Source organism: Scardinius erythrophthalmus (assembly GCF_964197995.2).
Source record: "Scardinius erythrophthalmus genome assembly, chromosome: 19".
In the NCBI taxonomy this organism is placed as follows: Eukaryota; Metazoa; Chordata; class Actinopteri; order Cypriniformes; family Leuciscidae; genus Scardinius; species Scardinius erythrophthalmus.
The window spans coordinates 38567257-38589415 of record NC_138239.1 but is presented as its reverse complement, the minus strand read 5'-3'; the positions used below and the strand labels follow the sequence as shown (position 1 = coordinate 38589415).

At 43.1% G+C, this 22159-nt stretch overlaps 1 protein-coding gene across 5 annotated transcripts in view; it reads left to right on the top strand.

Annotated features, from left to right (window-relative positions):
• The window catches only part of meis2a (Meis homeobox 2a), an 87390-nt gene that overhangs the window by 51418 nt on the left and 13813 nt on the right, over positions 1–22159 (top strand). For all 5 annotated transcript variants that reach the window (XM_081347228.1, XM_081347229.1, XM_081347226.1 and 2 more), the window contains exon 9: positions 11016–11092. In XM_081347228.1, coding sequence (XP_081203354.1) covers positions 11016–11092 — 77 coding nt within the window. The remainder of the gene's footprint in view (positions 1–11015; positions 11093–22159) is intronic.

The window sequence follows — 22159 nt, the reverse complement described above, 5'->3', positions numbered from 1 at the left end:
CAGAGCCGCCCCAACCGGCGGTCATTGTATACATCCTCCTCTACATCTACACCTCCACACAAAAGGCTGTCTTTCTCTCTCTGTGCCATGTTTATCTTCTTCCTCTGTCCAGGTTCAGTGCTGCAGGTCACCTTTCTTTCTGTACGGCTTTCGTGTGCCTCCCCCCGGTCAGTTGTGCTGCTGTTTGCATTAGGGATCTTTGATAAAATCTCCATAGGGATTTGCTCTAGTGCTCACACCATTTCCTGCCTGCTGCTTTCATTGTTTGTCTGGTTCGCATGGGGGACCGTACAAGTCCCACCTGAATACAATAAAACGTTGACGCTCTTTGGCGTGGCAAACAGCAGACATTTCATTTTTCATTCAGCAAAATCTCCTCAAAAGGAAGCGAAGACTGGCTGTTTCATTAAGTGGCCCATCCAGGCAGACACGTGCACCACAGCAGAGCTCATGTTTACCCAAGCAAGTGTGCATATTAGAACGGAATCCATGGAGAGATTAATGGGCTACTGCCTCTGTACCATTGATTATCTAAACGCCATTTTTCCCTCTTCCTGCACACGTATTAAAAAGTAATGAAGCCTACGGAGGAAAGGAAGGCAAGACTTCACGCGTCATTTTAAGTTATCTGGACTCTAACAGTGAGGAATCTCTTTAAGGCACGTTTTGAGCAGAATTAAGTAAACAAATGTGGAGTATGCTTTTGAAACAAGCTGTGGCGACTAGAAAAATGTGCTGAAGCAAAGACGAGCCCCTGACACGTGGAGGAGACTCTGCAGATGTTAGCAATTCCCCAACCTTACAACAAGGCTGCAATTACAATCGATTTGGTAACCAATGACAGTAATGGAAATGTGGAAGAACATCAGAAGCACCCAGGATTAGAACGATCTACAAAGCCAGTTCAATAGTATGTTATAGGTCCCTTAACAAGTGGCTCTAGGCGGCTGTCCATCGTATGCCTTCTATTTGCAAAGCATGGACGTTTCCACTAGCACCGTCTCCATGCATCTCCATTCTGTTCTCCTCTGTCAAGGCCCTGCTGAAAGGGTGGGGGTGGCCTCTTTCAGGGAAATAACTTCCTGAGACATTACGTGAATCAGCAGACAGCCTTATGGCCCAGACCTTCCCAAGAGTCTAAACGCTGGAGTTAAAGGTGAGGAACCACATTGAAAACCTGATGGGAAACAGTTTTTCCTGCCCTGCAGAGCTTTATTTTGAATGCTCTTGGCTTCATTTGGTTTTAGTATGTGGTAATGACTTCTGCACTAGATCTTCCTCTACAGAGCCCAACCCTCAATGTCATAGCCATTACTGAAGCACTTTTACCATTACAGAGGCATGCCGTTCGATTCCCGTCAGTCAAAGTTGACTGTACTGCGCTCAACTCTGCACTAGATCATGAATTATTGTGCAGCGGTGGGGCGAGGGATTGAGGAAGGGAAAAAAAGGAAGAGTAGAAGTAATGGCTGAGAAAATACACAAACACACAATGGAAAGAACACAACAACAGCTGTCTTCTCTGCAAAGTGATTGGAGAGGAGCGGGGCTTGGGTTACATTCCTGAGATGGGGATGGCTGGTGTTGGTTTCAGAGGTGGGGGCAGGTGGTGGGGGTGGAGACAGCTCAACAAGTTGTTGAAAAGAACACAGACGCTTGTCATCAGCCTCCAGAGCAGGGAGCCATCTGAGTGCATTTTAGTCACAGAGGTTAATGACCTCCCTTTGCTCTTCCGTCCTGCTGGAGTCCAGTGCACCAGCAGCACTCTGCTGTGTTTGAGCTCACAGTTCTTCCTTGTGGCCTGGATCAGCCCAAAAAGCTGTAAGTGGATCCTGACAATCCCTTTTTATCTCTCCCTCTAGGGCAGCGCGTAAACTTTCAGAGTAACGATGGTGTTTGGATTACTGTAGCTCCCTTTGATGCCTCGGTATGCACCATGCAAAGTGCAGAAAGAAGAAAGACCGAGACAGAACTGATATGTACTTTTTTTTTATTTGCCACTTTTGTGGACGCTTTTTTATCCAAAGGGACCTACAGTACATTTACTACAAGGACCGTCCACCCATACCAATGTGGGGTCAAGTGATAGGGAAACTCAATCCTGTCATGAATCGCTCCTTTTGGGGTTTGAACAACCCTGCAGTTATTGCACAAGTTGTTAATCTGCTCTGATAGATACAAGGTTGAAATTCTCACCAACCTTTTAGGTTTCAAACTTCCTTTTATCCTGTGCAGTTTCATATGTTAGGAAACCTTTAGAAAAAGAATAAAAAGAATAAAGCCAGCTACATTTCTTATTTTGTGCTGCCTGTTGACCCCATCCACTAATAAACGGTAAGCTGAGCAAGCTGTTGGTCATCCTCTCATGGGATTGTTGGGTAGCTGCCAGTTTCCTGCTTGCTTTGTCAGTGGATAAAGTCAGTAACAAACGAGAAGCCTACAGCCAAGCCGGTCAGTCAGGTCAGAGGTCAGCAGACCTCAGGGCAGGATTGTGCAGAGGAACACTATGGGGAGAGCACAGGCGGCTGGAATGCACTGAAAAGGGGCCCTTTGCTCCGTTCCTCAGCTCTCCTGCTTTCAGAGCCATTAAATCTCTTCATACATCCCTTAGTCTTGAGCATCAAAAGTGGAGAGTCCCCAGGGCTCATAGCAATCCACTGCCTGAGTTTGTAGTACTGATGCCCTGTGTAAGGGAGAGTATTTACGGGTATGAATTGAGGTTGCTTTGGCTCCGTCAGTTGTCTCGCAAGGTTTCTGCGATCACGACTGCGAGAGATCTTTGACTAAGTCGGGGTTTTCTGTCGTGCTTCGGTTGACTTGATCATTTTAGCTAGGCTGAGTTTACTGAAAATCTTCATGGCGGCCTCTTTATGCTGATACATTGTTTAGTCCTTTTGGAGAGCCAGCTAAATGGGCGCCATGCTTGACTTCTACATTTTTAGCATCATTAACCTACAGGAAATTGCCCCTGCAGCTGTTTGCCGGCTGCTTGGTTGCTCCACATTCCCAGCTAATGGCTAAACATTGAGGTTTCCTCTACTGTGAGTTTTGACTGTAAAGCAGATTTGACTACATGGATTTGATGGTGTAACAGATGAAACATAACATTATAAGTTTAGAACTCTGGATTGTTCGTTTGTGACTACTAGTAAAAGATGCTATCATGCCATTAATTGCTGCTCCTAAACCAAGCCACAGAGACAGCGTGTGTAAATAACCCTTCCTGTCATTAAGAACGCTTACTAAGCTAAATGAAATGTGCTTTGTATATCTTAGATTAGCCTGTTCTATTGCCTTGTCCTTCGGTCTCAAATGCCAGTACAAAAGGAGTCTTACAATAATGTGTGCTGCCAAGATCTGCTTGCATAAAAGGGGTTGGCTGGAATATTGAGGGGCTGGTGAACTACTTTGTTGCCCGCAAGCAGAACGACCCTGTTGTTCTTTGGTTGCCCAGTGGCCTTTTTGCCAACATTTCTGTTCTCCAGCCCAGTCCATGTACCCCACAAGCAATAAACATCCCTTTCTCTCTCTCACGCAGGCAAAATATATTAAAGAATAGCGTAAGTAAGTTTTGCCCTTTGGGATGGTGGGGGCAAGACAGCAGTAAGCCATAAGTTGTAGCACAGTGGCCCAATGAACGTGACCCGTAAGGTCTCGGCTCCGTTGCTCACGGGTGCCATCTAGACTAATCAAGTCATTACAGACTGGTGAAGGCAGCGACAAGAGAGAACTCTTGCTCTGTGCTCCCTTAGAATGTTGGATGAGTAGTGCATTGTTGCCTCAATCTTATTAGGCCAGATATCTTTTTTTTTTTTTTTTTTTTTTTGTGAATTTGTTCTGAGGCCAGCAGGTTGTTTGCCTCATTTCACAGGCTTTCATTGTACAGTGTGAACTCAGGTCATGTTTATCTACTTGATTTGCCAATTTGCCTCTGAGCATGAGTGGTCACATGACTTTATGACAGCAGTAGTGTCAACTGACAAGACTGTACTGCTTTCAACTCCCATTCACATTCCCTTCCACTTTTTCCAGCCTGAAATGAATCTGTTTGAAAACCGCTGTTAAGACATCACAGGGAATATGCCTCAATCTCCTGCATGCAGTCAAAAATAGCTAGTTGATGACAGAACCTGCTGCAAAAAATGAAGTTAAACTCGTGCCCCAGAAGTGTTTGACTAATCAGGTGGAAAGAGAAATTCTAGGGCTGTTGTGGTGAGAATTTAATTTGGTCAAATGTACACCCTAAAGCCAGAGGGTTAAGAGGATGAGAGGAGATTCAGTCTATCTTCTGTTCCCCTTTCCCTACGCAAGGACATGGAGATCAGGTTCCTCCCCTTGAAAGAGCCGACTGGCCGCGTCTGTAAGAGAAGCCATGAACCTGATCTGATGATTAACTAGCCTCATCACTATGGCTGTGGGCCACATCCAGACACACACACATAGAAGAGGGTTTTTTGTGTCCAAGTCACAAGGTCTGCGCAAACCCCCACTGCCCTTATTCGTGGGATTTGCCGAGTCAAGCATCACTATTACTGCTACTCCTAGTCAGTGTTAGTGATTTCAACAAACACTAAACATCGCATATCCATTTGTGCTACAGTTACACTACATCTAAAGACACACATTTGCTTGTGTGTTTCTCAAGCATCATAACCGAGGGAGCACATGTCAGTTTCTTGAGCGGTTCAGCAGCCGTTAAAGAGCAAAAGTTTTCTCTAATTGTTTGTATCACTCACTGTGTGTTTTGCTCCGTGAGTATGTGTGTACCGGGCTGTGTCTGTATCTCTCACTGCAGTGGGTGTGTGTTTGTTCCCCTGTGCGGTTCTCTCTGACGGCCTTGAGAATGGGAGTGATTGATTTTTAGCGCTAATGCTTGTTTACCCTCAGCAACTGCGTTCCAGGCCAACCTCACGGGGGTGCCCACCTCCTCCTCACACCCCTCCCAGCATCCCCCTCCGCCTGGCCTTGCCAATCCATGTTTTCGCGGGGCAACAGTTTGCTTGGCAGGCAAATTGATTGCAAGAGTCGCTCTAGAACCTTGCACCATCTTCAGTGAACATAAATTATTGGTGTAGAGCAAACGGGGGGGCTGGCGGTAGTCCAGCGGCTCCAAGCCCAGCCCTGTCAGCAATTGTTGTGGGGGCACAGAGAGAGAAAGAATGAGTGAGAAAGAGACATATGAAGAGAGGGAATCGAGCTGCTCTCCTCAATAGCTTTTCATGGCGCGCTGGGCTCCAGGTGCCCCTTTGAAGCCATTTAAATTGAAACTGTTTTACCTCTGAAAAAACCCAGCATGGCAGTCATGACTGAGTCTGATCCCAGAGCTGCACGAACACTGGTTTGCTCATACGTGAGCATGCCGACGAACACAACGACTGCCGGTATGCACACATCGTTTGAGCATCGGGGGGTGTATTTGAGATGGTGCATTTCATAAAACTGAGGACGTGTTCCCTTTTGTGTGTGCATGTGAGTCGAGTTGCATTCTTGCCGGCTTCCTCCTTGTTGTCTGGATGCAGCGTAGAGCTGAAGAAAATCAAACGCACACAAAACACTACCTAAGCACACACATTTAACCTTAGACACACACAAACTACTAGAATACACAGAAGCAAGCTCCTTTTGTCCATCTTTTAAACAAAACACTCTTTTAGCTTCTGTTCTGTTGAGCAGACATCAATCACAGCGCCGCTGACACACACCATGAGTCATGTTATAATCAAAGTTCACTTTCTAAACAAATCTGCCTTTCTCACAGTAAATGCAGTGTTCCTTCTTATGACAAATACTTACAACAAACACACCACATTGCAATTATTCATGAATTTGCGTTGTAAAATGGGATATATATATTATATTCAAATCAGTCTTATCAAAATAAACCTGCAGCCTTCATTTGGCTGGAATATCATGCTTGCAGAAACACACATATGTAAATGCATTATTAACAGCCTCTCTAAATTTAAAATGTGCCAATCTTTCTGCAGATTTCTGTGTAGCAGATATTAAAATGTCATTCTGGGCTTTGATTGATTTTATTGGGAGTCTGTGTTATCTTGCTTCGCTCAGTTTGATTAAACACACAGAAACGATCACAGTCAATTTGAGCTGTGCGTCACGGGGAAACTCAAATCCTTCAGCGATGATGGAGTAGTTTGAGAATAATTGAAATTGTTGGTAAGAGACAATGGAGTTTTGAGAACGTGCCCTTCATTTCCGTTCCACAAACCTCTAAAACAGACAAATAAAGCACGTAGTTTTGAGCGTGTGATATGATAGTATTCCTGTGAGCAATAGCCATGATTCACTGTCTCGGTTAACTATAGACCTGATATAGTCCAGCTAGGAGAAACACACTTCTAGCCAAAATAACCTTGAATTTGCTTTTTGCCAAAATAACTTGCGAGATGTATGAAATTCCATCATGTAAGCAAAGCCAACAGTGAGTACAAGGTGTTTGGTTTCTTTTCTTTGACATGTTTTAGATGATTAGTCTGTTCTTGGGCTCTGGTTTAGACGTCTATTAAATTTTCATATGTCAGGGCTGTGTTTGTATGGCTATTAGACATCTTTTAAATGCAAAATTGCTTGCTGGGATCATACTATCACCTTTGTCACATATTGTTTGTGTTAGCATGTTAGCATCTAGCTAAATGCATTACCTTAAAGCTTAACATTTCGGTTTGTGCAGTTAAAAACTGCTGTGATTCTTGCGTGCAAACTCAAAGTCAAAAGTGAACCCATTGATTGCACAATGGATCGTGGGTTAAAGTAGCCTAAAAAAGCACACAATCAAAAACACACTGCATCATTCGGCTGACTGTTTGTCTGATTCTTATCTGGCGTACTATCTAGAATGTATAGTATGTGGATTGTGCTGCAGTGATTCAGTAGCTCAGTCGGGGGATGTGCTGGTTTTCATTAGGCTGCAGGACTCTTTAATTCATTGCAGTCTGGCCTCGTACTGATGAAGTCATTCATCAAGCTCACGGTCAGCCGCTCCGTTGGGGAGTGTGTGTGTGTGTGTGTGTGTGTGTGTGTGTGTGTGTGTGTGTGTGTGTGAAGGGGGGTTGATGTGTGTTTGGGGGCACTGGGGGTTCAGGCTCGACGTTACATGGAGTTGCGGTGAAGAGCACATCACACCCTGTAATTTAGCCAATAGAGTGCAAACACACATGCACACACATGCACTCTGGGAAATAAAATCGGCCCACATGCACTTGCCGCGGACTGCATGATGCACTGACACATCCCCGAGGACTCCTTCCCGAACCGCGTGTGTGTGTGTGTGTGTTCAGAATGGCGCAAGCAGCAAAAAGCCCGTGCCATTAACAGGCTGCAGCGTAATTAACAGTTGATTCGATCGCCGGCTAGCGCTGGCATCTGCAATAAAATAAGCTGCTCATTTTTCTGTCTAATAATTTATAGACTGCACCTCTTCACATTCTGTGGTCAGTCCGTTTCTCAGGATATTGCTCCGGCTCTTAGTAATTCACTCTATTGATTGAGTTTAAAGTGACAGGAACACTTTCAATCTTTCTCTGATCTCTCATGCTAAGTTTACTCTTCATCATGCTGTTAGCGTGTCATGCACACCGCTGGACGAAATTAATAATTCATATAAAGGTAGTGCTCTGTTCGGGTTTCACTTGTTTTGTAATTTGATGCTTTATTTTACAGTGCTAGACTCGACCTGCGATGTCACTCGGATGCGCGTTACTCTGCTGTGTTTACTAGTGCTGGGCAATGATTAACCGTGACTAATCGCATAAAAAAAAAAAAGTTTGTTAACATAATATATGTGTGTGTACTGCTTATAATTATTTTGTATATATAAATACACACACACACACATGCATGTATATATTTTAGAAATATTTGCATGTATATGCTGTATATACATAATTTATATATAAAGATAAATATTTTATATATAAATAACACATTTTTCTTAAGTATACACATGCATGTGTGTGTATTTATATATCCAAAATAATTATACACAGTACACACGCATATATTATGTAAACACAAGCTTTTATTTTGGATGTGATTAATCAATGCCCAGCACTAGTATTTAAAGAACGCAAAATTTAGGTTCTTGTAAAAAAAAATAAAAAAAAGATGTGCAATTCTTTTCTCTGTGCATAACCCCAATGCATATTCCCATCCATGTTATAATACCAGTGCATGATAATAGAGATTGTGGATGCCATCATGTGTGGATTTATAAATCCCAACATTTCCGTGGCGTTTGTAACGTCTATCAGGCCCAGGCTCTGTATTTACAGTGATTTGTGGAACAGAGCTCGATGAAACTGGATCTGTTGTACATTGTGTGTCTGCGGTCAGGATATCTTAAGCTGGCTTTGAAGGGTTTTAAGCGTTTTCTGTTTTTATCCTGTCAGGGAAGAGCAGATATAATGTCTTCTCAGTTTGTGAAACGTGTGTCTGGTTTGTGTGAATCATTGAGCGCTGCAGTATTTATATGGGTTTGCTGTAATGACCGGCACATGCCTGAGAAACACTGATACAGAGAGGACAGTTTAATGACGGCACATGAGATTCATTAATGTCTGCTTTCAGAATTCAACAGAAATGTAAACAAATAGTTCATCATTGATTAAAGGCTTTAGCTACATTTTTATGTTCAATGTGGATTATCAGCCGATTGCAATAATAATCTAATATATATATATAAATGTAATAATATAGAGAACCAGTCACAAAATCTGCTGCTGTGTGTGTGAGAATCACACACACTCACACACACACACACACACTCTCACACTCTCACACACACTCACGCACACACGCACACACACACACACACACACACACACACACACGCATATGTGTGTGCTCTTCAGTCTTGCCAAGCATATGTCAGCACTTAGCAATCAAAAAATTTATTTCTATGTGCCCATTATCATATTTCTTTGTTAATGATTTTAGCATATTAAAAGCTCCAGTGTGCACAAGTAGAAATCTGATTCATGCGTCTCTTTTTCCTTCATTATTTTTTCAATCTTACAATTGTTTTGTAATTAATTGGACACATTCCTGAAACGTTCCCTCCTCGCGCTCTTTAATTAAACTGGCCGTCGGTTTCTCAATGTGAGGCTCAGGGTCAAGATCCAGTCCAGCGCAGTGTAATGGCTTTATTCCTGTGACTTTTAGAACATGTGTTAGTGTGTGTGTGTGGGCGCACGTGTGGCGGTGTCTGAATAAAGCGGAGTGTGTGGTGTGTTTGGTTGTTAATCTGCCTCTTAAACACATCTGTCAGTGCGGATCACTATTGTTCGTCATGCTTCAGACACACACGGCACAAATTCAATCCTGCCATTTCTATCATGTCACATTTGGCAGATCAACAGTGACACAAATTATATCATTGCATCCCGCGTGGGGATTGTGTTTGCAGTGTGACTTCTGGCTACTCCAGACCTTTGCAGGAACGTCTTGCTTTAGCGCTTGGCCTGCGTTCAGGAGCAACTCAAGCTGAAGTCATTCCTCTAACCGTCGAGGAAAGGAGGATGTGTTCGGGGTTTAATCCGACCGGAGGATTCACCGCGGTGCCGTACGGATCTGTGCCATACGTCCATTAATCGGTCCAACAGATTCAGTTGCACTGTTTGTGTTTATACAAGCCAAGAACCCAGCTCCAGTGTTTCTCTCATCGGTTGAGCTATTAAACGTGACGCTTGCAAATAATGTATAAAATAGCGGCATGCCATGACCTTGTCCTCAACACTTGAGATTTCTGTCCCTTTTCATTTAAAGGAATTCAATTATCAAAGTATTTGTAGTGAACATTAAAATATATATATGTAAATACAGTAGGCCTATAGAAATTTTATATGCAAGTCAAATACATACATCTTAAATTTAGGCCTTTTTTAAGTTAATATATATATATATATATATATATATATGAAGTAATAATTTTCAGCTATTTGCAAATAATGTTTTTAATTTAACATATGCACACATTCACTCCTAATCACATCCAAAATAAAAGTTTGTGTTTACATAATATATGTGTGTGTACTGTGTATAATTATATTCTGTATATAAATACACACACATGCATGTTGTATATATTTAAGAAAAAAATGTCATTTATATAAAATATTTATATTTAAATACTCATCCGAAGCACGCGCACGTCTTATTGATTTCTCTTTCTAGTCTTGCGCTTAAATGGACAAATTCACACCAAGATTGTCAGCATGTCCGTCTAGCAGACTCAGCCGTAAGTGAACTTACACAGTCGAGAAAGACGGCGCATGTGTACAGTATCAAAAATGCAAACATCACTGAACTTACGCTATTTTCTTCTGGAAACAAACTTTGTTGCATTATTTATCACTGTAAAGCTGCTTTGAAAAAATCAGTATTGAAAAAAGCGCTGTATGAATAAATGTGAGTTGACTCTCAGTGTACTGTGTTCATGCGCTGTGTCTTAAAGTGACAGCAGCCTCTAATATAATATAAAAATGTTCATCAAACAACAAATCACAAGGACATCACTCACAGCTCTGGACTGAATAGCTTTTGTGACTTTAATAATAATCTTTAATTTATACAGTCAAATATGCAATGTTATTTTACATTTGATTACTTTATTCAGTTTCTGTACCTGAAAACTAGTGTCAGCCCTACCTGATAAACCTGAAAAGCACTGTTTCTTTTATTAATATCTTTGCTCTCTTGTATTTATTAGTGCCGTTGCTTGTAGTTGTTCTTTATTTTGATTTGACAATATAGTCCTTTTTTCCATGAACACGGCACATCCCGAACCGAAAGCGTGACCCTGAAACCCAGAGCATAATGAAGTGCATCATCATGGCTGTGTGTAGTGATTCAGGCAGTAATGCAGCATGTCCACATGAAGCACAGTTGTGGTTTGCGTGATGTTCTCCTGGTGCAGATGAGTGGCAGTGCTCAGTGTTGTCTCTGTGATGTTCCCCATGATCCTGACCGGAGCGGGTCTCTCTTGTGTTCTCTTCCAGCACCCGTATCCTTCAGAAGAACAGAAGAAGCAGCTGGCTCAGGACACAGGCCTCACCATCTTACAAGTAAACAACTGGTGAGTCCAGGCACTTTTCCTCTCTTTGAAACATCGGGAAGCTTTCGCGCGCGGACCTTATCGCCGCGTTTTCCTCGCCTTTGACGCATGAATGAATCCGTGGCGGATTACAGATGTGTTGCTCCGGCCGGCAGCGTCTCTGTAGAGCTTAGCTCATAACTGGAGGTGGTGGATTAAATAAAATGATCACAGAGCCAAAGAAATGATACAGGAATTATTTATCAAAATACACGCCCGGGCTCTTTTTTTATCGCTGGCTTAATTTCGTTCGCTACATTCTCCGGCCGATGTTCAGATTAATTGAGCTGACAGCTTCTTTTCAAAACACCGGGAAGGTATTTGCACGGATTTTCTGGCCTTACACAAACTTAATTATACGGAGCGCTCCTTTATCAGTCTAATTCCGTGTAGTGGAGCTGCTATTTACAAATGAGAAGTCCCTGGCTTTTATTCACAGCTTGCTTTAATGTATTTATCGGAGCGGACTCATTTACGCAGCTCTATCTGTCGGGGACAGGCGGCGGCCGAGGGCTTTATCACGCGTCTCCTCGGGGTCAATTGATTTCTGTGCTTTTGTGATTCATTTCCCCTACACCTCATTCTGCTGCGGCTCACATGAGAACACGCCTGGAGAACGAGAGAACGAGAGAATGAGAGAATGAGCTTGATTCGTCGGCCGGATCTGACCAGGTGCTTACATTGACCACAGGAAGAGCTGTTATCTGCCTTTCACTCGCCTGGCGTTTCAATTACAGCGTTCCTGCCCTCACACACACACACACACACACACACACACACACACACACACACACACACACACACACACACATGCTTTGCCTGTTTCATGCTGATTAATGCTGAAATAACCTGCAAACCCCACAAGAACAACACAGAGAGAGAACAAGTGAAGCTAGAGGAACACTTTCAGTGTTAGACCTCAGATACTGAAAGACTTGAGTGTTGTCTATCTATCTATCTAGATGGACGATGACATCACTGTTTCACCAGAGTGGCTATATATATATAAATAAACTAAATTAATATTTTTTACTGCAAAATCAAACATCACTGAACTTACTTAAGCTGGACTGTGACACTGTTGTCTTCTGGAAACAAACTCTGTTGCATTATTTTCCTGTTCTCTGTGTAAAGCTGCCTTGAAATGAGTGTTTGTGGGAGTGATTGTGGGAGTAATTGTGGGAGTGTTTTGGGAGTGTTTGCGGGAGTGTTTGTGGGAGTAATTGTGGGAGTGTTTGTGGGAGTGTTGTGGGAGTGTTGCGGGAGTGTTTTGGGAGTGTTTGCGGGAGTGTTTGCGGGAGTGTTGTGGGAGTGTTTGCGGGAGTGTTTGTGGGAGTGTTTGTGGGAGTAATTGTGAGAGTGTTTGCGGGAGTGTTTGTGGGAGTGTTTTGGGAGTAATTGTGAGAGTGTTTGCGGGAGTGTTTGTGGGAGTGTTTTGGGAGTAATTGTGGGAGTGTTTGCGGGAGTGTTTGTGGGAGTGTTTTGGGAGTAATTGTGGGAGTGTTTGCGGGAGTGTTGTGGGAGTGTTTGCGGGAGTGTTTGTGGGAGTGTTTGTGGGAGTAATTGTGGGAGTGTTTGTGGGAGTGTTGTGGGAGTATTTGTGGGAGTGTTTGTGGGAGTGTTGTGGGAGTGTTTGTGGGAGTGTTGTGGGAGTGTTGTGGGAGTGTTTGTGGGAGTGTTGTGGGAGTGTTTGTGGGAGTGTTTGTGGGAGTGTTTGTGGGAGTATTTGTGGGAGTGTTTGTGGGAGTGTTGTGGGAGTGTTTGTGGGAGTGTTTGTGGGAGTGTTTGCGGGAGTGTTTGCGGGAGTGTTTGTGGGAGTGTTTTGGGAGTAATTGTGAGAGTGTTTGCGGGAGTGTTTGTGGGAGTGTTTTGGGAGTAATTGTGGGAGTGTTTGCGGGAGTGTTGTGGGAGTGTTTGCGGGAGTGTTTGTGGGAGTGTTTGTGGGAGTAATTGTGGGAGTGTTTGTGGGAGTGTTGTGGGAGTATTTGTGGGAGTGTTTGTGGGAGTGTTGTGGGAGTGTTTGTGGGAGTGTTGTGGGAGTGTTTGTGGGAGTGTTTGTGGGAGTAATTGTGGGAGTGTTTGCGGGAGTGTTTGCGGGAGTGTTTGTGGGAGTGTTTTGGGAGTAATTGTGGGAGTGTTTGCGGGAGTGTTGTGGGAGTGTTTGCGGGAGTGTTTGTGGGAGTGTTTGCGGGAGTGTTTGCGGGAGTGTTGTCGGAGTGTTTTGGGAGTAATTGTGGGAGTGTTTGTGGGAGTGTTTGTGGGAGTGTTTTGGGAGTAATTGTGGGAGTGTTTGCGGGAGTGTTGTCGGAGTGTTTTGGGAGTAATTGTGGGAGTGTTTGTGGGAGTGTTTGTGGGAGTGTTTTGGGAGTGTTTGCGGGAGTGTTTGTGGGAGTATTTGTGGGAGTGTTTGTGGGAGTAATTGTGGGAGTGTTTGCGGGAGTGTTTGTGGGAGTGTTTGCGGGAGTGTTTGTGGGAGTGTTTTTGGAGTAATTGTGAGAGTGTTTGCGGGAGTGTTTGTGGGAGTGTTTTGGGAGTAATTGTGGGAGTGTTTGTGGGAGTGTTTGTGGGAGTGTTTGCGGGAGTGTTTGTGGGAGTGTTTGTGGGAGTAATTGTGGGAGTGTTTGCGGGAGTGTTTGCGGGAGTGTTGTCGGAGTGTTTTGGGAGTAATTGTGGGAGTGTTTGTTGGAGTGTTTGCGGGAGTGTTTTGGGAGTGTTTGCGGGAGTGTTTGTGGGAGTATTTGTGGGAGTGTTTGTGGGAGTAATTGTGGGAGTGTTTTGGGAGTGTTTGCGGGAGTGTTTGTGGGAGTGTTTTGGGAGTGTTTTGGGAGTAATTGTGGGAGTGTTTGTGGGAGTGTTTGTGGGAGTGTTTTGGGAGTGTTTGCGGGAGTGTTTGCGGGAGTGTTTGCGGGAGTGTTGTGGGAGTGTTGTGGGAGTGTTTGTGGGAGTGTTTGTGGGAGTAATTGTGGGAGTGTTTGCGGGAGTGTTTGCGGGAGTGTTTGTGGGAGTGTTTGCGGGAGTGTTGTGGGAGTGTTTGCGGGAGTGTTGTGGGAGTGTTTGCGGGAGTGTTGTGGGAGTGTTTGCGGGAGTGTGTGGGAGTGTTTGCGGGAGTGTTGTGGGAGTGTTTGCGGGAGTGTTGTGGGAGTGTTTGCGGGAGTGTTGCGGGAGTGTTGTGGGAGTGTTTGTGTGAGTAATTGTGGGAGTGTTTGTGGGAGTGTTTGCGGGAGTGTTTTGGGAGTGTTTGCGGGAGTGTTTGCGGGAGTGTTTTGGGAGTGTTTGCGGGAGTGTTTGTGGGAGTGTTTTGGGAGTGTTTTGGGAGTGTTTGCGGGAGTGTTTTGGGAGTGTTTGCGGGAGTGTTTGTGGGAGTGTTTTGGGAGTGTTTGTGGGAGTGTTGGGGGAGTGTTTGTGGGAGTGTTTGTGGGAGTGTTTGCGGGAGTGTTGTGGGAGTGTTTTGGGAGTGTTTTGGGAGTGTTTTGGGAGTGTTTGCGGGGAGTGTTTGTGGGAGTGATTGCGGGAGTGTTTGCGGGAGTGTTTGCGGGAGTGTTTGTTTGCGGGAGTGTTTGTTTGCGGGAGTGTTTGTTTGCGGGAGTGTTTGTGGGAGTGTTTGCGGGAGTGATTACGGGAGTGTTTGCAGGAGTGTTTGCGGGAGTGTTTGTGGGAGTGTTTTGGGAGTGTTTGTGGGAGTATTTGCTCGCTCAGGCCTCAGTTAGATCTCTTCGGTCCACCTGACATTCCTGCTGATGTGCCAAAAGCGCCTGAATTCCTCCTGTGATGGTCATTGTGTGGATCCTGCTTTGATATGGAGCACAGGAGAGAGAGAGACAGGTTTGCGCTCTGGATGTCCTGAATCACGTCTTTGTTCGGAGGCACAATCAGACCTGGAGGCACAAGGGCTCTGTGTGTAACGTGTCAATAGACAGCGCGTCTCCTGCTCTGACAAGACCGTCTACCTCTCTCTCTCTTTCTCTCTCTCTCTCTCTCTCTCTCTCTCTCTCTCTCTCTCTCTCTCTCTCTCTCTCTCTCTCTCTCTCTCTCTCTCTCTCTCTCTCTCTCTCTCTGTGCCCGTGGATCTGATCTTTTGCTCTTCGTATGTGTGTGTGTGTGTTTGACGCTCACTGGTGTTGGTGGTTCGTTGTGTAGCTGATGGGTAATTAAATCTGAGACTGCACAGCAATCCTGTCTGACCTCAGAGAGAGAGAGACGTTTCACACACCACACGACAGGAAAGTGCAGTCGCATCTGTGTGTTATTCTATCTGTCTAATCACATGCTGACAGCAACACACACACACACACACACACACACACACACATTATGAGAGAGAGAGACGGGTTTGTCTCTCGTTATTGCTCACTCTTGCAGTCGATTCTGGGAGTTTCTTCAACTTCAGGAACTTTTATGTCCATGTGGTGCAGATGTTTTGCCATGACTTCATCATTAACTCCAAGAGTTTTAATCTTAAACTATAATTAAGAAAAAGAAATATGAAATGTGAGATATTATTTAATTGTTTTGATATGATAAAATGCTAGATATGACATTAGACAAATGAGTCTGTTTCAAATGTCATTTCCACCACACAATAAATGATGATTTGAAATGTGACGTAAATGAGATTTGTTGGGAAAAACAAGAATGCTTATTGTCTTAAAGTTCACAGGCCTGAAAGTGCTTGAGCTTTGGTTGGGTTTCTTCTGTCTCTCTCTCTCTCATGGAAACTCGTTTGACTAATGAGCTGACAAATGGAGTGGAATATGTGACTTATGAATGACCTTTGACACCTGCTTGATTTCATGGACGTCCAACACTGCCATCTTACCTGAAGCCCACAGACACACACTCTTTCCTGCGGGTGGGTTGTTGATTGATCAGTGGTTTCTGGTGTCAGAATAAACCACATCTGCTGGTCTTCGATCTGTCAGGCCTGAAACGGCTTTATTTGAGACTGTTTTAGACCAGGAGAAACAGTTTCATAACCCCCTCTCTCTCTCCCTCCCCAAACTCAAAGAGGGCACGAACAAACAGATCAGCTTTATGTTTTTTATGATCGTCTCAGTTCGCGCGGCCAGCTGTTATGAAATTCAAAATAATGGCTTAATATTTTCCAAATGTAATGTAAAAAGTATAAACAGGCCTGTGAAGTTGTTTTATTTTCCTCCTCGGATCATGGGAAAGTCATTGAGTTTAAACACATGCCAGTGTTATTACAGTATTATTGAGATACTATTGTTGCTTATATTAATATTTTGAATCATGATTTTTTTATATACAATGCCGTTAAAAAGTTTGGGATCGTTAAGATTTTTAATGTTTTAAAAGAAGTCTCTTCTATAAAAAACGTACTATTGTTAAATATTATTCCAATGTAAAATAATCCAAAAAAAAAAAATGTCCACAACTGTTTTCAACAGTGATAATAATCATAAATGTTTCTTGATCATCAAATCATCATATCAGAATATTCTGAAGGATCATGTGACACTGAAGACTGGAGTAATGATGCTGAAAATTCAGCTTTGATCACAGGAATAAATTACACTTTACTGGATATTCACATAGAAAACAGATGATTTACACTGGAATAATATTTCACAATATTACTGAGTTTGTTGTTGTTGTATTTTTAATCAAATAAATGCAGCCTTGGTGAGCAGAAGAGACTTCTTTTAAAAACATTAAATCTCACCAATCCCAAAACCTTTGCACGGCACCTTTTTATATATGTCTTTATTAATTTTTATTTAATTTCAGTTGAAGTTGATTTAATCAGAAGTGATTTTATGTCGGTCTGTTGCACACGGGCAGAATGATGACTGAAGCTGCTGGTTACCCATCTAACTCTGGCCTAGATGAGGCGGTCGAGTCTCTCTCTTGGTGTCCAGCGTGAGACGAGCCGCTGCCAGAGAGCATCATCACATCGCCTGCATTTAGGGGCCGCTAATTGGCAGTTAATTAGCAGAATTGTCTCAGTTGTTGGTTCCCGAGTGCCGCCCTCCTCCCGCTCCTCCCGCTCTTCATTTGATCCCATATCTTTAATATCTCAATCATCTTCGTCCTCAGTGTTTCTGTCTCGTTTTCCAGCACAAATACCTCAACATTCCTAAATCAAGATACATGTTCTTATGACATAACATAAGAAGTCTTGTTTTCTGAAAAATGTATCAGAGTGTAAAGTTCATGCTTAAGGTCCATTAATAAATGCATTAGTTAACATGAACTTTTACATTTTTACAGCATTTATTAAGTTTTGTTAATGTCAGTTAATAAAATCTCAGTCATTTTTGGTTCTTCTCCAGTAAATGTATTTTGATTTGATGAAAAAAAAAAATATATATATATAGCTAGAAATAACCTTGTAAAAGAGTGTGAGACGGTGGTTTGTGTTCTGGGATGGTGCGTTTTGTTTCGAGGGAGAAACAAATGGAGAAAGATTGAAGAAAGAAGAGAAGGTGAATAAGTGGGTTAATTTATATGGTTTGACGCATCGCTGTAGGATCGAGCTGCGCCTCAGGCCATCTGTGAGCCGAATAGCAATTTTATTACATTGTCATTAAAGCAATTTCACAGCAGTATTGTTTGTTAATGAGAGTCTCGAACGAGGAGAGATGTTACGGACAGGAGTAGCACTGAGCTTCTCGATCTGCTCTTTTATATATCGCTGGGAAATAAATGCGCACTCACCCTTCCCGTCTGTCTCTGTGCTCGGGCTTGTAAATGGGAAACCCACTTAAAGCTGAAATATAAAGTCTATACTGCCAAGGTTCTGTTTATGAGCTGCCGTTGGACTTTAGTGTTCACTGCTCTGCTAGTTGGACTTCATATACGGAGCACTAAAGTGAAGCAGGATCCTGAGCGTCTCTGGTCTCAGATCAGATTGTTTGGGCTCCGTTCGGGAATGACAAGGATGTGTGTGTGTCTGAGAGCTTCCTGTGTTTCACTCTCAGACGGATCGGTTGGCTTTTTCCAGTTATTTATAGACAGGCAGATCTGCTGCTCCTCACACAGAGGATGAGGGAAATACTGCCTACATTAGTGAAATAAAGCCTGAGAGCAGGGCGTCTTTCTGCTGACGCTGCAGAGGAACATCGCGTGAGCTGGGAGAGAGTTAAGAGGGAGGGAGAGAGAGAGAGAGAGAGAGAGAGAGAGAGAGAGAGGGGGAGAGAGAGAGAGAGAGAGAGAGAGAGAGAGAGAGAGAGAGAGAGAGAGAGAGAGAGAGAGAGAGAGGGAGGGAGAGAGAGGGAAGGAGGCCCATGAGAAAAGAACGACTGACAATCAGGATTTGGAGGAACGAGTTCATCAGTTTGTGTGATTATGAATGAAGGGCATGTGCGTTACTTCACTCTTCACAAAATAGGGCGTGGAACTCTTATTCAATTATTTTTGCTCTTTTTCAACAGAAAGCCAGTAAAAAGATCCACTGGATCTTCAAAAAACAATGATCATCAGCATCAGGACATCCAACTAAATGTATTTTATTTATTAATTATGTTATATAAGGTTGCATTTTTGGCTAACCAACATTTGGGAGATGTCATGATGGATGGATGATACATAGATAGACAGATAGCTGACCCTTTGTCTAAATGAATCGGTCACTCAGTAAAGCATCAGCTTGTAATTTTTAATAAACATATATATTCCTCATAAGATACACAAGATAGTCACAAACACAAGCCTCCGATGCCGTCCTCTTACCTCACGAGTATTTGCGCTAAATCTGCGCAGATTTGTCTTACTCGAACTTCCCCAACAAAGTGAGTAAATATAATAAGTAACACACCAAACTGGCCAGCTTTACACCACAGCATCTGACGCTTTGCATTGCACTTGGTGATGTAAAGCTTGGATGCAGCTTCTCGGCCATGGAAGCCCATTCCCTGAAGCTCTACACACTGTTCTTGAGCTAATCTGAAGGCCACATGAAGTTTGGAGGTCTGTAGCTATTGACTCTCAAAGTTGATGACTTCTGCGCAAGCGCTGACCCCGCACTGTGCACAGGTGGCGACCGATCACGGTCCCACACTTGAGTTCACTGAGCTCCTGAGAGCGACCCATTCTTTTACTAATGTTTGTAGAAGCGTCTGCATGCCTAGGTGTTTGATTTTATACAAATGTGGCCGTGGAAGTGATCAGAACACCTGAATTCAATGATTTGGAGGGGTGTCCCAAAACTTTTGCCAATATAGTGTATATATTCCCCATAAGAAAAATATTTGTTTGATCATTTTTCTTGCTGTAACATTGGAAACCCTTGAGCTTAGAAACGAAACTCTGTCTCTCACACACACCTTAAGTCACAAACAGTCTGTTTTCCCAGGATTCAGCTGATCGCCACACTCTGAGCTTTACATGCAAGCAGCGCCATCATAAATGAATACTTCAGGTTTGTTTACTGAAGTGCGTGGTGCCAGCGAGCAGAGATGTTCTGGATGAGCTATCAGCAGAAATGATGCCAAAACACAGCGTCTGGACGAACTCCAAACTGTGTTCACACACACCGATGGTGGAATGAAAGCAGGCCTTTAAACGTGTGTCTCAGTGGAGGCTCCGGTGCGCTCCGACCCTCTCGCCTCTCATTATCAGTGTGGGGCGAGAGACACTCAGGAGCAGCGAGAGAGAGAGAGGGTGTTGAACCGAGGGCCCCTTTAGGGTCTGAGAGAATGGGCTGGTTCTGGGATTGAATGGGGTGACGGGGGTGTGTGTGTGTTAGTGTGAGGGTGTGTGAGGGTAATGACTGAGTCCTCGTAGGCGGCAGCAAGTGAAAGGAGGTTAATTGAGAGGTTTCACTGATGACGGGCAGATCTCGGGCGCAGGTGCCCTGCAGCGTAACTTACACTCCACATTAACCAGCATTACCCTCCAATATCTGTACCTGTGTGTGTGTGTGTGTGTGTGCGCTCACGCCACACAAGGCCTCACGTCAAAGACAAAATCAGTTTTATAAGCAGGAAATCCATCATTTTTTATGGCCCTGTTCATGCTCAAGCAGCAGAACTGTTTTCAACATTGATATTAATCTTAAATGTTTCTTGAGCATCAAATCATCGTATTAGAATGATTTCTGAAGGATCATGTGACACTGAAGACTGGTCTCAGATCAGAACTAATCTCTTTCAGAAACAATATAACATTTGACCGACTAAAAAAGCGTCTGCCAATTGTATAAATGTAAAGGATTTCTTTAAGTTCTGCTATCAAATGAAACTGATAGAATATATGAAAAAACAAACAGACGGCAGCATTTCAAGTCAAGTCACCTTCATTTATACAGCGCTTTTAACAATACAGATTATTTCAAAGCAGCTTTACAGCGATAATAGGAGATTACAGTGACAGAGATTGTTTAGGCTTTACAGCAGCTCTAGAATAAAGTTATTGTCCAGATAAAGTTTTCATTGATTCACTTCCGTTACAAAGATCATTAGTTATTAACTAAGGGGCCGCTAACACACACCGTTCTAACAGAAAACAGAAAACTTTTAATGTGTTCTGGCCGTTCACTTGCAGGACAACAGTGTTTGGTGCTCGAGAACGCAAACTTTGAAACAGGTTCCAAGGTGCAAGCTTTAAAAAAAATGTAAAAAATGTTATCATCTCCGTGTAAACTTCATCGACGTGAATCCACAAAAATGGTGACGGCGTGCGCATGTGTATTACATGTTTAGTCTATAGATATGCGTGTTTGAATAAATATGTGCGCAGGTGCGTTCTCTACGAACTGACTTGTCTGGCCTGCATAATACAGAATTTTTTGTCATTTCCACGGATCCATGCGAACTGGAATCATTTTGACAGTGTTTTATCGGTACAAAAGTAAAGGGAAGGGAAGGAGGCCTTCACTGGAGAGACACTAGTTGACATTTCAGGACTGCGTTGTCGTCGTGTCCAGGCACAGGTTGATTTAGGTGATTTTGATTTAGGTGATTTAACGAGTTTAGAAAATTCATCCTCTCATATTGCAATGAATGAATGGAATTTTTCCTCAATGGAAGTTCCTAAAGTCATTACTGCTGTGCTGTTTGGAAACGTCTGGGGTTGAAGCTTTCTTTCTTGTTAATTTAGCCACTGTTTCAAATAAATACCTAGGGTTGTGTTTGTTTAAGAGGGTTGAAAAATAAGCAGATCTAGCAGCTTTTAAAGCCTCTCTGTAAGTAATTGAGCTCTCTTTCCATGAAATGCGAAATACCTCTAGTTTTGTTTTCTTCCAGTTGCGCTCCATCTCTCTGGCTGCTCTCTTAAGGGCCCGAGTGTGCTCGTTGTACCACGGCGTTGGACTATTTTCTTTAATCTTCTTTAAGCGCAACGGAACAACTGTGTCTAAAGTGCTGGAAAAGAGAGAGTTAAACGTTTCTGTTGTAATATCTAGTTCTTCTAAGCTATCTGGGATGCTGAGATGATGAAACTGATTAGGAAGATTATTAATAAAGCAATCTTTAGTAGCAGAAGTGATAGGTCTCACATATTTGTAACACGGAGTCAACTTTGCAGCCTTGGCTAAATGAAGTTTAGACTGGACGCAAGACTGGATAATGATCTGAGATGTCATCGCTCTGCTGCAGAATTTCAACGGCATCAACATCTATTCCGTGTGATAATATTAGATCTAGAGTATGATTACGACGATGAGTAGGTCCTGACACGTGTTGTCTAACTCCAGTTGAATTTACAATGTCTTTAAATGCCAATCCCAATGCATCTTTTTCATTATCGATGTGTATATTAAAATCACCAACAATTAGTACTTTATCTGCAGTCAATATTAATTCTGATAGAAAGTCTGCAAATTCTTTGATAAAGTCTGTATGGTGCCCTGGTGGCCTGTATACAGTAGCCAGCACAAATCTCAAACGTGATTAATGTTACAAAAAGCACTTTCACTTTAAAATAATTATATTTTAAACTAGACCTCTGAGTAATACTGAAGAAAAGTTTTTCCTGAGAAAAACCCTGAAACAAAGTGCCAACATTTCCCTAGAGAGAGAGAGACTCGTGTCGGGTCAGAACGCCTGCGATCCCAGTGATAATCAAAAACAACTTCAGAGCCGAGGAGGA